The sequence below is a fragment of the Catharus ustulatus genome, chromosome 6, assembly GCF_009819885.2.
Source record: "Catharus ustulatus isolate bCatUst1 chromosome 6, bCatUst1.pri.v2, whole genome shotgun sequence".
Lineage (NCBI taxonomy): Eukaryota > Metazoa > Chordata > Aves > Passeriformes > Turdidae > Catharus > Catharus ustulatus.
In genome coordinates, this window is record NC_046226.1 from 23,965,185 (window position 1) to 23,980,589 (window position 15,405).

At 47.3% G+C, this 15,405-nt stretch overlaps 1 protein-coding gene across 1 annotated transcript; it reads left to right on the plus strand.

The window, feature by feature from the left end:
• The first annotated feature begins 2,407 nt into the window (after positions 1–2,407).
• ISCA2 (iron-sulfur cluster assembly 2) lies at positions 2,408–4,208 on the plus strand. The gene is made up of 4 exons (XM_033063907.2): positions 2,408–2,504; positions 2,669–2,837; positions 2,979–3,094; positions 3,286–4,208. The coding sequence occupies exons 1-4, from the start codon at positions 2,419–2,421 to the stop codon at positions 3,458–3,460; spliced, it is 546 nt and encodes a 181-aa protein (XP_032919798.1). The 5' UTR covers positions 2,408–2,418; the 3' UTR covers positions 3,461–4,208.
• The last annotated feature ends 11,197 nt before the right edge of the window (positions 4,209–15,405 follow it).

Here is a 15,405-nt window from a genome sequence, read left to right on the forward strand (position 1 = left end):
AAGAACGATTCAAATCAGGCTGGTCTCATTATTTTGCAGATGAAGGTCCTTTCAGAATACCAACATCACAGGGAGCTTATGCTGCAGTGCAGAGACACCAGCGGAAAAGGCTAAGAAAGTGAGCAGACAAATTCTTTCTAGCAAGACTGATACTGCAGTTGTTAATTTTTGTAGTTCAACCAACTCTATTACACGAGGAAAAAGCCTGAAGTTCCACTTCATCAGTTATCTACACGTGATTAATTCAAATCCCTCTAACAGCACAGCACTTGCAGCTCAGTAAACAGATGTGCTTGCAGGCACTACAGCATCAGTGAATACAGAAGGCAGGTTTTCAAGAAAATTCACATACAGAGACTAATCAATTTAACTGTTCTTTCAGCCAGAACATGTTCCTTTCGCTACAGATCATCAGAATTCACATTTAAATTCATCGCATCCACTTTTGCATTCAACACCACACCAGAGGTTTTATTATCACCAGTTTCTGAAGCACTGAAACAAGTTTAGTTTCCCTTCAAAATAGATACAAGATGATTTTAGCATCATTTGCAGAGGAGAAAAGAGCGAAATATCTAGAAAATTCAATTCTCAGATAAATCTCTTCAATACAGTGTGCTTAAAGAGAGCTAAAGGAACTCCCCAAACCAAGACACCACAAATTAGAATAAGAACAGAAAATCAAAACACAAAAACAGACTATGTCCAGCTATCAGGAACAAGATAACCAACAAAATCAGAACTCAGGAAAGAAAACTAGACTGCAACTCCATGAAAAAAGCAAGCAACCGTCCCTGTACCACATAGCTGACTGAAGGGAAAAAGCAGCCAGTGATAAGAGATGCAAGAGAATAGCTGTTCTCCTTCGTTACCCCACCTCCCCTTGTCACACCAAAAAGGTGTCCCCAGAACATGAGTCTCTCCTTGGCACAACAGATTATTAATTATATTAACTGTGAATGATGCTAGCTGACCTTTTCCTCATTCTTTCAGTCTGCAGTAGTCATTTCAGCAGTGTCCCAAAGATCCTTGAAGCTGCTTGCCACATTTCTGCCACTTAACACTTTTCTGTCACTTTAACACAGTAAAAATGAAGGCAATTCCAAAGTGTCTGGTTTTTGGGGGCTACATTCATTCTCCAAAAGGTGTCAGAGTGAATACAGCCACAACACGGAGAAATGCAGCAAGATCAATCTAATACCCTACAGAGTGAGAAAGTCAATGCAGTATGGAAAGAAATCAGGCATGATCCCTCCTTGTCTCTTCTCCTAGGAGGTTTTCATTCCCTCCTCCAAAGCTGTCAGCTTTTGAGATGCTACACTGATTATAATCGAGAAACTCCCCAGCATGTTTTTATTTAAACATTCAGTGTTCCAATATGCCTGATGAGGATTCATCAACTATTGCAGGTGCCTGCATTAGTACTACTCCTGCTGGGACCCTGCCTGTGGTACTTTCCTGGCTTTATCCTAGCATCATTACAGCTTAACCCAAGACTAAGCAAAATTAAACAGCTCAAACCAGTCTTTATTTCTATGCTCAGGGTGGAACAAAAAGCAAAACCCGTGGTTACAGAAGAACCACCTTGTTTGGAACAGGATGGTGAGAAAGCAAAATGTTACAAGGTCCTCAAGTCCTCTGACGGTAAATCACCCCCTCCTGCTGGGATGACAGGTTTTCTTCCACCAGTCTTCCACACAGTCACTGTATGACTCTCCACAGGTCTGGCTAGGGCTGAGGAACAGGATTCCTCCCCCAGAATCACATGAGGAAGAAAGAGATAAAGACTCTCTTAACCACGCGCGCATCTGCGATGGACCGGCCAGGCCGCTGTCACACGGCAGACGATCAGGAGGAGCCTAAACCACCGTGGGAGGGCAACGTGCCCCGGGAGGCCGTAGGGGCCTGCTTGGAGTCGGGTGAGCGCTGCCGGGGCCGGGGCTGCTCCCACCCTTGCTGCGGTGGGAGGCGAGCACGGTGTGGGTGTGAGGCTGAGCACCGCCAGCAGCGCCGCGCCAAGCGCTCCAACGAAAGAGGAGTGGCCTCCACCTGATAAAGGAGAGCTAACCAGAAAAGCCAGGGTCGGGGAGAAACCCTAAAACCTCTTCCTTCCTACTCCCGTGTTTGCTCTTCAGCCTACCCAACTCCCCTGAGGCGTCACCTTGACCCTTTTCTAGGTTCTGCTCATGATAACCTTACGGCTAGTCCCGGGACAAGCATGCGCAAACGAACAGCTGTTTATTTTATTACTCCTCACTGCTTCGTGGCTGCGAACAGCAGCTTCCTGCCTTTGTGCGCCTGCAACGCCTTCACGCGTTGCGAGCCCTGCCCGCAAAGGAACAGGAGCACTGCCACCGCCACCGCCGCCGCCCCGGTGTGGGCGCGGCCGCTCCCGCCCGCCGCGGCCGCACTTCCGCCATGGCGGCGGGGCGGGGTTGGGCTGTCATGGCGGCGCCGGCCGTGCTGCGGCGGTCGTGGATATTGGCGCTGGGCGGCCGGGCGAGGTACCGTTCCCTTGGGCTCTCGGCCCCTTGGACCCTCCCTCGGGGGCACAGAATGTCCCCGCTGCGCGGCAGGAGGTGGTGGCTGCAGGGGCCGGGCGCGCTGCCCGCTGCGGCGGCGGCGCGGACCCCTCTGAGGCACTCCCTCTCCCTTCTTCCCGAGGCAGCCGGTGTTCCGCTTCACCGTGCCCAGGCCGAGCGCTGCCGAGGCTCCCGGCCGGGCCTGACCGCTCAGCTGTCTCCCTGCTGCGCTGGGCGTCGTCCTTCTCCGAGCCGGGCCCGACGGAGAGCAGCCCCAGCGAAGGACAGATCTTCCTCAGCGAGAGCTGCGTGAAGGTGGCGACTCTGGCAGGGGTCTCGTGTCTCTGGGAGGGTTTCCACACTGCCTGTCCTGCCGTCACGCAGAGGAGACAAGTTGCAGTGTTTTCCAGTTTGTTCAGCAGGCCTTTTAATCCTTTTCCTTTTATTTATTTGCAGAGGCTGCTGGAGATCACAGAAGGATCAGAGTTTCTCAGGCTGCAGGTGGAAGGAGGTGGCTGCTCTGGCTTCCAGTACAAGTTTTCCTTGGACACAGTTATCAATCCTGATGACAGGCAAGGACAAAGGGGTGTTTTGGTGATCAGGTGTTACTGTTCTTTGCAAAAGTGGCAGGAGGGGTGTGCATGAGATAATAGTATCTTGCGTTGAAGGGAAGAGGCCTACAAGATACAGGAGCATGCTGAGGTTGTGCTTCTCTGTAAGGTCTTTGCCACAGTTAATGGTTAAATATGCTGCTTTTTTGCAGAGTGTTTGAACAAGGTGGTGCCCGTGTGGTCGTGGATGTGGACAGCCTGGCCTTTGTGAAAGGATCTATGGTAGATTTCAGCCAAGAGCTGATCCGAAGCTCCTTTCAGGTGGTGAGCAACCCCCAGGCAGAGAAGGGTTGCTCATGTGGAACTTCCTTCTCTGTCAAATTCTGACTGGACTTCTCATGGATGGACACTGTTTGCAGACGCTTTTGGCAATCTCCAGAGGGTTTATGTTTGTTCTTTTCCCTGCTGCTCCCTCTCATCTCCCTTACACTGTGACACAGCTGTTACACATTACTGCAGCTGTGTGTGTGTTTGCACTGAGCCTGTCTCCAAGACTTGTTGGCCTTCCCTTCAGAAACGATGAAGTTACCATGCGCACACACACAGGAGCATCTTCAGCGCCTTGTGAACCACTGGCCAGGTGGTGCTGACTGGCCTGCCCTGTTCTGAATGTGGAACTACTTAACTGTCTCTGCAAGAGAAGGCTGTATATATATATGTGTGTGTGTGTGTATGTTTATTGAAAGTTCTTACTAAAAAAGTGTATGAGATTGATTGGTATTGCTTGTGCATTTACATGTGGGTAGAATGTGGGCTCTTTCAAGCTAATGTTGCTTATTCCTCATCTTCCAAGCGAATGGGACTTGGAGTCTTTCTCACATGTACTGCTTGGCTCTCCACTACCCAGCTTGCAGTGGACTTTTCCAGATACTTTTTTCTTGCTGAACAGGATTCTCTTTGTCCCAGGAACCTATGGTGGCTTTGCTGTAAGTTCCTGGGATGATGTTTTTCACTTGTTCAGAGTAAGTGAAACCAAAAATGTTGAGGTAGGAATAATTAATAGCTTATGTCTTCTATATATAAAAAGAAGAAACACCTTGTATATATATGAAAAAATAAAATACACAGCTCTCTATGCTCCAGTGCTATTTTAGGCTGTTCCTAAGCCTGACTTAGAATTTTAGGTTGTACAGACTCTCAGGTTTCATAGTGTGGTTGCTGCCTGCTCTTGCCAGCAGGAAGGGAGGTTGAGGTGATAGAGGAGAGCAAGAGTACTGCCTAAGAGTCTGCAAGTCCTTTTGATTTACAGTTGTCTGGGAAGCTTTTCCATAACTTGGTTTACCATTTAGTCTCTGTCTAACATGCCTGATTTGATGAAAGACTGGAATAGCTCCACTCCTTTCTAAGTCTCCCATGGAATGGGAAGTCTAGAAGTTTCCAGAATAACATCCTTTCGATTAGTCATTTTCTATAGTTTTTTATCTGCCACTAGATGCCTTTTAAGTCAGTGATTCACCTGCTCCTGGATGAAAGGAGAGATGGGGAAGCTATTTTTGTTCCCTCTTTTGTGTTTTATCTGATCATAACCAAATTGTTTAAGACTTTAGTCTTTCACGTGAGTGTGGGAGTACTGCATGACTTTGGTCTCAAGGGAACTGCCTATGGCAAACTATGAGCTTTTCAAGACCATGCCACAGGCATTTTTTGTTAAGCTTCCCAAATGCCTTTTTAAACTATTTAGTAGTGCCTATGTTCAGCTCTGTTTTGTCTATTTATTTCTAGTGCTCAGAGCTGATAGCCAGCTAGTTTCAGTTTCATTGGCCAATATTATAGGAGCTCATATGTGATCTGCTCTGGCTTTGTCACAAAGGGATACACACGGATAGGATGTGGAGCAGTGGCACTTTCTGTTTAGCTCTTTCCATTTCCTGTAGACGACGTCTACCTATTATGTTGCTATCAGAGAGAGCTGTCACGTTTTGTAGAAGGAACTAAAAGGATGTGGTTAAAAGATTTGTCTGAACCCCTCCACGGTGTTTTAACCCTACCTTTATCCTCTGAGATCTTGAAGGGGATGTCAGCCAGAACTGCCTTTGAAAAGTGCAAGACCTTAAAGCTTGTGTAGGTAGAATACATTAGATAAACTCAAATTCTTTCTGCTGGGATAGCTGTAAGTAGGCCAGAGGAGTAGCTTTCTGAACCAGGAAGATCCATTCTTGATCCCTTTCACAAAGACTGACCTAGGTCAAGTCTCTTTTGAGATCTTTTATGGGAAATGAAAGCGCAGCAGTGTTGCTGGAGAGGCAGCAAACCAGCAGCTACCAAGGGTTTTTTTTTTCCCTGGACTAAAGATCGCCTTTAGCCCCAGTAAACATGCAGGCTTTGTCTTGGATTATTGTTCTTACTAAATGTAAATGTGCCTTGTCTGTTCAGCTTAGCCAGGTTCCACTTGCCTACACTTGCTCTGTACAGGTGTAGTAGATGAAACAAGTGCTGTCCACGTGGAGTGCTGCCCCTTTCAGAGGGTCTGCCTCTGGCTGGGACTGCGCAGAGGATAAGGCTTTGGTGCCCACCAGTGTCACTTGCAGCGTTGCTGTGAAGCTGGCATGTGTGATGTGCTCTGCCCGTGTTCTGGCAGTACTGCTCTGACTGCACTAGGTGGACCCCTTACTCCTTGGGACTCACTGCACTGGACATTCACAGGCGTGCTGGGGTGAGGTTGGGTTTGCTCCATGCAGGACCAAAGCAAGAGCAAAAGTTTCTTTGCAGCTGTTTGTTTTGGATGCAGGCTGGTATTGCTGCAGTGTGCTCTTTAGATCAGAGAAACTGCTAGGAGCTGTAGAGATTCCAGCCCATACACCATGTTGCTCTTGGCTTCCTAGTCCTGCTTCCTGGGGAGAAGGTGTAACCTATTGGCGAAAGCAACTGGTTTCCCAGTTCACTTTAGGGAATGGGTGGAAAGGGCTGTCTGTAACCTCCAGAGTTGTCCTGATTCTTTAGAAGTTTGTCAGTACATCAGAACTTCTGTCAATGTTAGGAAGTCAGCAAAGGGGCTGTTGCTGACAGAGTGGTACAAAGATGATCTTAGTGTATTTTGGCTCTGTAGGCAGAAAAGGCTAGATCTTGGTTCCTACTGAAAAAGCCTAACCTGTCAGGTTTCGTGCACTGAATAGGTGACAAAGATGGCACTACACTATAGCCTGTGAGGCAAAACTCATGGTGCCAAAAGAAGGATGCAGAAGCTTAGACAGGGGATTTGATGCTGCCTGGACCGTGAGGGGCTGCCAAGGCATGTCTGCAGGAGGTCTGCAATGGGGAATAGTTGGGAGCCCTTGTACTGAGCCACTGAGAAGCTGAAGGAGCTGGAGGTGCTGGCTTCACTTCATGCCAAATGAGAAACTGCAGTGGAAAATCTTTCTCTGCTCCCACATAAAGAAGGAGGATTCTCTCAGTTCACCCACCTGACAAGGAATGAATGATCAAGAAAGATATTTATGGAAGCCTTAAGATGAAACTTCAAGGGAAAAGGGCACAATCATCAGTGTCACTGACAAGAAGATAGAAGAAGATGGAATAGAAATTCTGCCTTTGGTGAGAGCTTCTGGGAGCTCTGTAGAGACTTGTTGGTAGATGACCAGTATATCCTTAGCCTATTACTGGCCCTGTTCTTCAGATTTGGTGTCTACACAGCCTCTTAACTGAGAGTCCCACTTCAAGGCCTCAAGCCAGGCAGTGGTAGGGAAATAGGAGATCTTTGTTATCCCCTTTCTTTCATGGTTTAGGGATATGCATGAGTGCTATGCTTGTGTTGGTGGGCCCCTGTGTGGTATCATTTACTATGAAGAGCATTTTGAGGTGAGTGGCTGCAATAGGACCAATGGCCAACCTAAGGTGAATGTTAGGGGAATAGCTGTCTGTCTCACCCACAAATTTTCATATGCAAAATTTCACTAATCTCAGACCTTTCTCTTGTGTCATTATACATCTGTACAGAGCTGTTGGGTGAGTCCAGAAGACAACTGAGGTTGAGGAACCAGTACCTCTGGATGACACCCACTGGAACTTCTACTTCTCCCACACAGTAGTGTAATTTCTTGCCACTTTAAGGGCTTGTCTGAATCCAGCACCTGGGGGAGGAATCACTGAACAGTGGAGGAGGCAATAATGGAAAGGCAGAAATGCATGAAAGAATACTTCTCTTGTCTATGTCCCACGCTGTGAAGGCACATGCTTTGTACCAAGACTATTTTCAACCTTACAAATGTTTCAAACATCTGGTGGCAGCTGCAAGTAAAAAACCTGAGTTTTTAAAATTGAGTTTGTACACTGCGAACAGTTCCACTGATCACACACTGTAAGCTGGGACTGTTCAGTGGAGTTTATTGCATTATAGAATATCCTGAGTTGGAAGGGACCCACAAGGATCGTTGACTCCTACTTCTGGCCCAACACAGGATAGCCCCAGGAGTCACATGTACCTGAGAGCATTGTCCAAATGCTTCTTGAACTCTGGTAAGGTTGGTCTTGTAATCATTTCCCCATGGAGCCTAATCTGGTCTCAGTCACCCTCTGGACAAAGAATCTCTTCGTAATATCCAACTTAAACCTCCCCTGATACAACTTCATCCCATTTCCTTGGGTCCTGTCACTGATCACCACAGAGATCAGTGTCTCCCACGCCTCCTCACAAGGAAGTTGTAACTGCAAGTGAGGTCTCTCTTCAGTATCCTCCAGGCTGAACGGTGACCAAGTGACCTCAGCCACTCCTCATACGGCTTCCCCTCAAGGCCCTCACCATCTTCATTGTCCTCCTTTGGACACTCTGTAATAGCTTTATATCCTTCTTATATTGTGGCACCCAGACCTGTCTCCAGCACTCGAGGTGAGGCTGCCCAAATGCAGAGCAGAACAGGACAATCCCTTCCCTTGCCTGGCTGGCTGTGCTGTGCCTGATGCAGGACAGGTTTGGCTCTCCCGGCTGCCAGGGCACTGCTGGCTCATGCTCATGGTCCCTTCCCATAGGGCTGCTCTGGGAGTTCAGAGAAAAATTCAGAGCAACTATGCTGTATTTCATAATGAGCTGCTACAACGCATGCTTAAGGACTGAAACAAATATTGTCTCCACTAGCAAATACCACCATCAAATTTATTAGCAGAGAGTGCGGCAGCATGTGCAGTGTTTTGATGCTCCCTTTTCTTTACCTGTTTTCATGCACACCAGCCAAAGCTCTCACCATGCTTCTCTGGAATGGGCCATAGCTGTCAGAGAGACTGGCAGTAGAGGAAGGGATAGCCTTGTCTAATGGTGTGTTTGATACAACTGTCAGCCAGCCTGGATAAAGAACCACAGTTCATGGACATGGAGCATGGGCAAGAATAAACAGCAGCCACCTGTATTCTATTAAACTTCTATTTGGGAAGCTTTTTATTTATTTTTCCTCCTTCTTCTTTTTTTTTCTGTTTTATTTTTAAATTTTTTCTTCTTCTTTTTTTCCTTTTTCTTTTTTTTTCTTTCTTTTTTTTTTTTTTTTTTTTTTTTAAGAGGATGAATCCTCAAACCAAATGCCATTAGGGGCTAGGTAGAGAATTAATGGTGCGGTTCAGATCCTGCTGGGTTCTGAGAAATATGTTTGCTCTGCATGGTTTCCAGGATTAGGCTGCAAGTGGCTTTGATCTGTGCAGATACCTGCCCAGGAAACAGCTCAGTAGATCATGAACTTTGGGGTGGTTTAGTATCCAGCTGTGGACAGAAATATTGTGTGAGTCAGCTGAAGCTGTTCATGACAGTGAGATGGGCCATTACACCAAGACTGTGATTCTGCAACCCGTGGGAGCAGTTTGTGTGCAGTGCTTCCTGCTGCTGGCCTACCCAGAACTTGTATGGCTCTTAATATCTCCTGCTTGAGCAATAAGGGTTTATGGTCCTAGTCTTTGTTGTTGATTAGAACCCAAGTTTGTGCCCCTGTTTTAATCAGTGCTCATTTACCTTTGGCATCCTTCAGAGGAACAGAATGGTATGTCTTTCAGTTGCCATGGAAACAGTGAGACTAAATGCACATTTCCATGGCAACCTGCCATTATCTTCAGCTCTATCTGTGGGTCTCATTTTCTGACCATGGGGGTGGGGTGGTGAAAATGGAACTTCATCTCTTAAAAAAATAAGATAAAAAAATAAAGAAAGATGCTACCAGCACCATCATCACCACCCCCTTTCCTCTGGCCAGAGAGGGGCTGAGAGAGGCCCATAACTACTGCCACCGTGCCATGCACTGAGGCTCTAAGGTATTCTCTTCAGCTGCTTCTCTTCTTCACCATCTAAAAATAGATACATTCAGAACAATTTGATGACAATGTTCCAGCACTTTTCTGAATTCTTTGTTTCCTCAACTAACGTTCCTAGAAAAGGCCCTTGAAGTTAATTGAACTTTCCAACAGGTTCCAAATGTCAAAGCGTCCCAGCTTCTTTTGGTCCAAAGGGCCAAGGGTTAATTACAGGGTCTAAGACTCCAAGGAGAAGAAGCCTTTGTCTGCTGTGACTGGAGGCACCAGGGCACATCACATTAACCTTGGGAGTGAGGGATGTTCTTGCAAGGGGGGAAGATTTGACTGTTGCAGGAGGTAGCACCCATCAGAGAGTTAGAGATGAAAGGCAATGCTTACCTGTTTTGTGTACAACTCAGGGGATACAGGGCAGAGAAAACACGCATATGCTTATGATGCACCTAGCAGTCCACCAGCCAGACGTGCTTTTGGCCACTGCTAAAATTTCTGCCTCCCCCAGCCACTGAGTCAGGAAAAGGACAAAATCTGCTGTACTTTGAGCAACTGCACACAGCTGTTCCTTAAGCCTGTTTTCATTATTCTTTTTCTAGCTGGCTTGACCTTTAGCTAATTCCTTTTATTCATGGTCTAATCTTGGTCACTGAGGGAAAAAGCTTGTGTCTTGCACAGTTCTAGCCTGATGCAATAGTTATCCAGGGAGAGGATGTGGTAGAGCTCTCCTTCTACATCTGCCCCACTAGTCTTTACCACATGCTGAAAGCAGAGGATGATAAAGCTCTGTCCATTCAGAAGTCAGCGTGGAGACAGAGGTGGTCTTCACAACAGGTCAGCCAGGTAAGCCAGATGCTGCTCAAGGTCAACAGTTTTCCTTGCTGTAGTGGATCATACATGACAAATACCTGTCAGAGTCAGCCTGGGTTTGTTGTTTCATCAAGGGAAGAACAAAGACCAGTGAGTCCTCTACATTGCTGAACTTGCAGGATTTCACCCTGGAAAGATTACTGCCTGGACACATTGCCAGGGCTTGACTGGGAGCTATTGCTTGAAAGACACTGAGAGTGTTCTCTGAGATGTGGGGCCCTCCTTAGGTGCTGAGCACTGAGATAAACTCTGTGTGGTTTGCATGGACAGATGCTTGCTGGAGGATATGCTGCTGGTGCTGGACTAGGCTGGCTGGTCCATGAGGTGCCAAGGTAGAGGGTGCAGAGAAAGGTTTGCTGTACATGCTCTGTCTGCAAAGCAGTGGCTGCCCTCTGTCTGCTGTGGCAAACTAAGGTGCTGTGCAATAGCCTGAGAGAAGAAACAGCTTCTTGCTGCTGAGGGCTGCTGTGGGCTAGGACCTATAGGAGGTTTCTGTGCTGGCTCAGTCCTCGCCTTGCAGCCGTGGCTCAGAGCCGAACAGCCAGGGTGCCTCTCAGTAGCAGCTGAGTAGGCACTGACAGAGGGAGTGGCAGGGCCTCCTCTTCAGCTTCTCCTTGGCATCCTATGCTGTGTCCAGGTGAGCACGTTGGACAGCTGTGTGGCAGGCTTCCCTTCACCTCCTTGCCTGTCTATACATGATTGCCACAAACTTCAGACATAGAAGATTTGTATTAAATACAGAAACTTTAGAGGGAAAAGCTAATAGCATTTGGAAAAGAAAATTCAGTAGCTGCCTTTGGTGACAATGCTATTGTTAGCAGAACTTTATCTACCAATGTCTGCAAAAGCTTAGTGGGAAGCAGGAAAGCAGTAGGACTGTGTGGCAGATACCTCGGCCTCTTAATAAAATGCTTCCCCCTGCTGTCCTATGTTCCCTGATAACAGGCACAGGCCAGAAATAGGACTGCCATGGTGAAAGAATTTACTTAATCCTCCTCAAGCTAAGCAAAAATGTATCAGTGAAGAGCCAATTCACAGGGCAGAGCTGAATTACATGGAAGAAAATTGTGCAAATCAAATAGAGCTCAAAGCATTGTGAGAGAGCAAAGGCAAAACAGGATGGTTTGGGAGAAGGGTGAATAGCCCAGAGAGACGCTTAGGGGTGGAAGGCAACAGGAGGTATGTGTTGAGCCTCACCCAGCTCTGCTATGGAAGCACAGTTTGGTGGGTGAAGAAAGCGCCCTCAGAAAGTGGGAGGGCACATAGAGCTGTGCAGGTATTGTAAGAGGCAAAAGAACCTTGTAAGACACAGGAGACTCTGAGAAGACAGGAACTGGTGAAGGGTTAGTTTATAGTTCATGCAGACAAATATTAAGGCGATGGAGGAACAAAGAATAGGCAGATAGACCAAGGGAATTAAAGGCCTGAGGAGAGCATGTACTCGTGCCTGCTGGGCACCTGTCACCCCAAAATACAACTGTTGGGGGTTCCAGATTCATGAAGTCACTTACCTGCTCTTCTCTGCATTGGCTGAATTTTGAATGGCAACAGTCTGTGCAGAAGGACCATCAGCAACTGAAACTGCCAAAGTCTCAGCGGTGAAAACCTGCCAAAGGACTGGAACATTACCCGCTTTTCAAGAGCTGGGCCCCACTGGCCTGGAGAAAAGGTAGCAGATCTGAAAAGTAAGAGTGCACAGAGCCTTAGTGATTGTTTTATATGCTTAGGAGCAAGAACTAGCTCTCCAAAGCAGTAAAGGCTCCTGTTGTGAGGATCTGAGGAACAGACTTCTGCTGCTTGAGAATGCCTATTTCTACAATATCCTGGGCTTTGCAAGTTGATGTCCTTTTGTTCTGTGGTGGATGACAGAATTTTACAGGGCAGATGAGACTACTCAGTTTGGAAGAGTTCCTGCACACTTAGGGATGCACAGGAAGGTCCTAGCTCCCCTGGAGCTGCTCCAAACACCAAGTAGTTTATTGAGAGAATTGTTTATCCCAAGACAAAATGAGTGTGCACTTTGCACAGCATGTCTTTGCTGGGCACAGAGAGGTCTCACTTACTGCCTGAGCTCTTCACTTAATGATCAGATGTGAAGGGCTAGTTACATATGATCCTGCAAGCTACCTCTTGCTCAGAGGGACCTGATCACAGCCCCCCAGGGAAGTTGATTTATAGAACTTCTTTTGGAGTCTGTTCTCCTTTTACTCCCTCTCCTCTTGTTCATGTTTTTCAGATTTGATTTATACATGCTCATTCCCTTCCTCACAGGAATGAGTTTTGGAGCGTGTCAGTTGTGTGAGAGAAAAATTTATAGAGCAAACTGCAGAGGAAAGCAGCTGGGATCTTTCTTAGGAGAGCTGCAGTCGTTAATTATAGGAGTCTAACTAAATCTCAACTCAGGCAAGAAGCATTTTCTAGATCTCCCTGCTTTCTTTTGTACCTTCCTGCACAAACTGTCACATCAAAGTCAGGATTCAGGAACGACTGAAAACAACACCCACCCTTTTTACATAAAAAAGTGATGCTGAGTGCCAGAGAGCAGCTCTCTTTCTGGCTCCCTCTTCTCACAAACTGGTGTGAGGGGCACTGCACCACTCCTCAGCAAGGGCTGCAGAGAGTATTTGTCTGTCTCTTGGGCTTGCTCACGCTTCTCCCGTGCCTCAGGCAGCATGGTGATTCAGCTGCTACCTTGCTAAATTCTCTCAGGTCTGATCTAAACACCTGCTTTCTCTCCCCAGCTCAATTCTGTGCAGGCAGGGCTATTCCTTGGGTCAGCAGGCTTCCCAAGAGTACATTTTATTAGCAGAATCACTCTGGAGCTGGGTATCTGGGTTCCAAACATCTTCACGTGTGCATTGCTGGCAGAGCCAGCAGCACTGGAAAGGATTTTCTCTGTATTAATTTACCCCAGGGGAAGAGAGGGAGGAGACATAACCTGGTCTTAAAAGCCTAATACTTCCTAGGTGTGTGCCTCTCTGTATGTTTTTGGCTGATGATCCCAGTACAGGCCATGCTATTCAGAGACTGCCTACACAGATAGCTTGTCTTAACTTAGCCAACATGACCTTTGCTCATGTCACCTCATAATCTGTAATGCTGAGATAAGAGTATCAGCAGGAGTCTGTCTGCATTAACAGCTAAGAGATACTAAAAGGGAGGAAGAACTGGGAACGTACCTAGATAAAGCTGGTTTGGTGTCTCTGACAAAGAAAGTTGTTGCATATTTTCCTCAGAGTTTCACAAGGCTACCAGGACATGAATGTGCCTAACGAAGGGCACTGTCATCAGAAGCTGATTTTGGTGCCCCAGAGGGATGTTCATGGCCTTTTGCTGGGGCTCGGACAGGGAGCGAAAAGAAGGGAGGCACTGGCTCACTAATTAAGAGGCATTCTCTCTCTGCTGTCTTTCTGCTGCTCAAAGGGGAAGGCAGAACCTGTGCCTGCTGAGAGCCTCTCACCTGTGCTGAGACCCCTCTTAAAGGCTGCTAAACATTAAAAAAATAAGAAAGAAAAAAATTCTGTGAGCACTTTGATAGTCCTCACAAGAAAGTGAAACAGAAGAGCCTTTGAGCTGCACATAAGAAAACTCCTGTATATTGGTAGGGGAAGAAAGGCTGGTGAAGCTGAAATCTGGCAACAGTTCCCAGCTGGTGAGGGAGGTGCTTTTCTGCTGCAAGCTCCTGTCACGACTGATGCAGAAACAGAGAGAGGAAAAGCAGTGAATCCTCTGTAGGCAATAACTAGCACCTCAACCCCCCGGGGGGCAGTGGGATGGGGAGGACGAGCCAGTGCTCATCCTCTGCCTTCCTACAAGGGCTTGGCCCTGGGCTCACACCAGCAGAAGCACCCAGCCTTGTCACATCATGCCTCCTCCTGCGGGACCCCTTCCCACTGCGGGAGCCTCCCAGCCAGGCAGCTTTCCCCTGCTTTGCATCCTCCCGGGTTTCCATAGCAATCGGTGGCAGCTGTGCGGGGAAGTCGATGGAGGAAAATCAGGGTTTCTTCCTGTCCTGGGCCAGCTGAAGGCTGGGAGAACAAGACCATCCTGATGGTTCTGATGAAGGTAGCAGAACCCAGGCTGCCCCAGCTCACCCCCAGCCAGGCCAGGGACAAGAATGTGATGGGAATGCGCAGGTCCCAGGGCTCTGCAGGGCAGGTTTTGGGGCACTGCATGCACCCCAGAGCCATCCCCACACACCTTGGCCTGCTAGAAAGCTAGTGATACTGAACTGATGCCACCCTTGATTGTTTGTCTTCTTCCATAGCCTCCATGTCTTTCACTCCTTAGCCTGCACCATTTTTTCCCTCTTGGCACACTGTCAGTCAGTGAGGTTAGAAAATAATATTTAGTTTTAATGGAAAACACTTTAGAGGCAGGCAGGGAGAGTGGAGAGGTACAGGCAGCCTTGACAGCAACATTTTTATTTCCAGGATGGGGCAACAGGGCAGTGGAGTAAAACCTCAGGGAGGGAGAAGAGGGAGGGGAATACAGGTATTCAAGGCAGTGCTCCACCACAAAGAGAAGGAGCATCCTGGGCAAGCTTACTGTACTCTTGTCTCTGTGGGGAGACTAAATAACCCATCCCTATTCCTCCATACACAGATAGGAGAAAGGGGGAGACCTGCCTATTCAAACCAAATGGAAAACTTGAGGGGGTGCTTGCAAAAAATAAAACGAAAATATCAATTTGAATCCCAAATATTTAATATTATTTAGCTTTAAAAAATTAATAAATAAAAGGTAGGTTAGTTTTGAAATGGAACTGTCATGTTGAAAGAAAGCCAAGCTACTTCATTTGTAAAATGTCCAAACATAATGTTTTGACATTTTCAGGAAAAAATTGTTCCATACATTTTCAGAGAAATCTTTCTGCAAATGTGTCTGAAAAGTTGGGCATCCTGAAAACTGAATTTTGAGGCAAGCTTTGCATATGTCGAGCATGTTTCACATGGGCACAACCCAGGCATCTGAAGCACAGCAGTGCTGGGCAAACCCTGGAGAGCTACGCAGAGAGCAGAGCTGCTTGACACAATTTGGGAAGGTTCCATTTGTGCCCAGGGCAGCTCCATGCGGAGCCCCTTACTGTTTCTCCCTGACCTAACTTCCCCCAGCACTTCTGTGCCTGCAGTAGGAAGCATGGCACAGGTACCCACAGGATGATGGCCTGTCCCTGCCTTTGGCTCTAG

Coding starts and splice junctions, on each gene's coding strand:
- ISCA2 (XM_033063907.2), top strand. CDS start 2,419: ATGGCGGCGGGGCGGGGTTGGGCTGTCATGGCGGCGCCGGCCGTGCTG. Junction 2,505..2,668: donor GCGCTGGGCGGCCGGGCGAG/GTACCGTTCCCT, acceptor TTCCCGAGGCAG/CCGGTGTTCCGCTTCACCGT. Junction 3,095..3,285: donor GTTATCAATCCTGATGACAG/GCAAGGACAAAG, acceptor GCTTTTTTGCAG/AGTGTTTGAACAAGGTGGTG.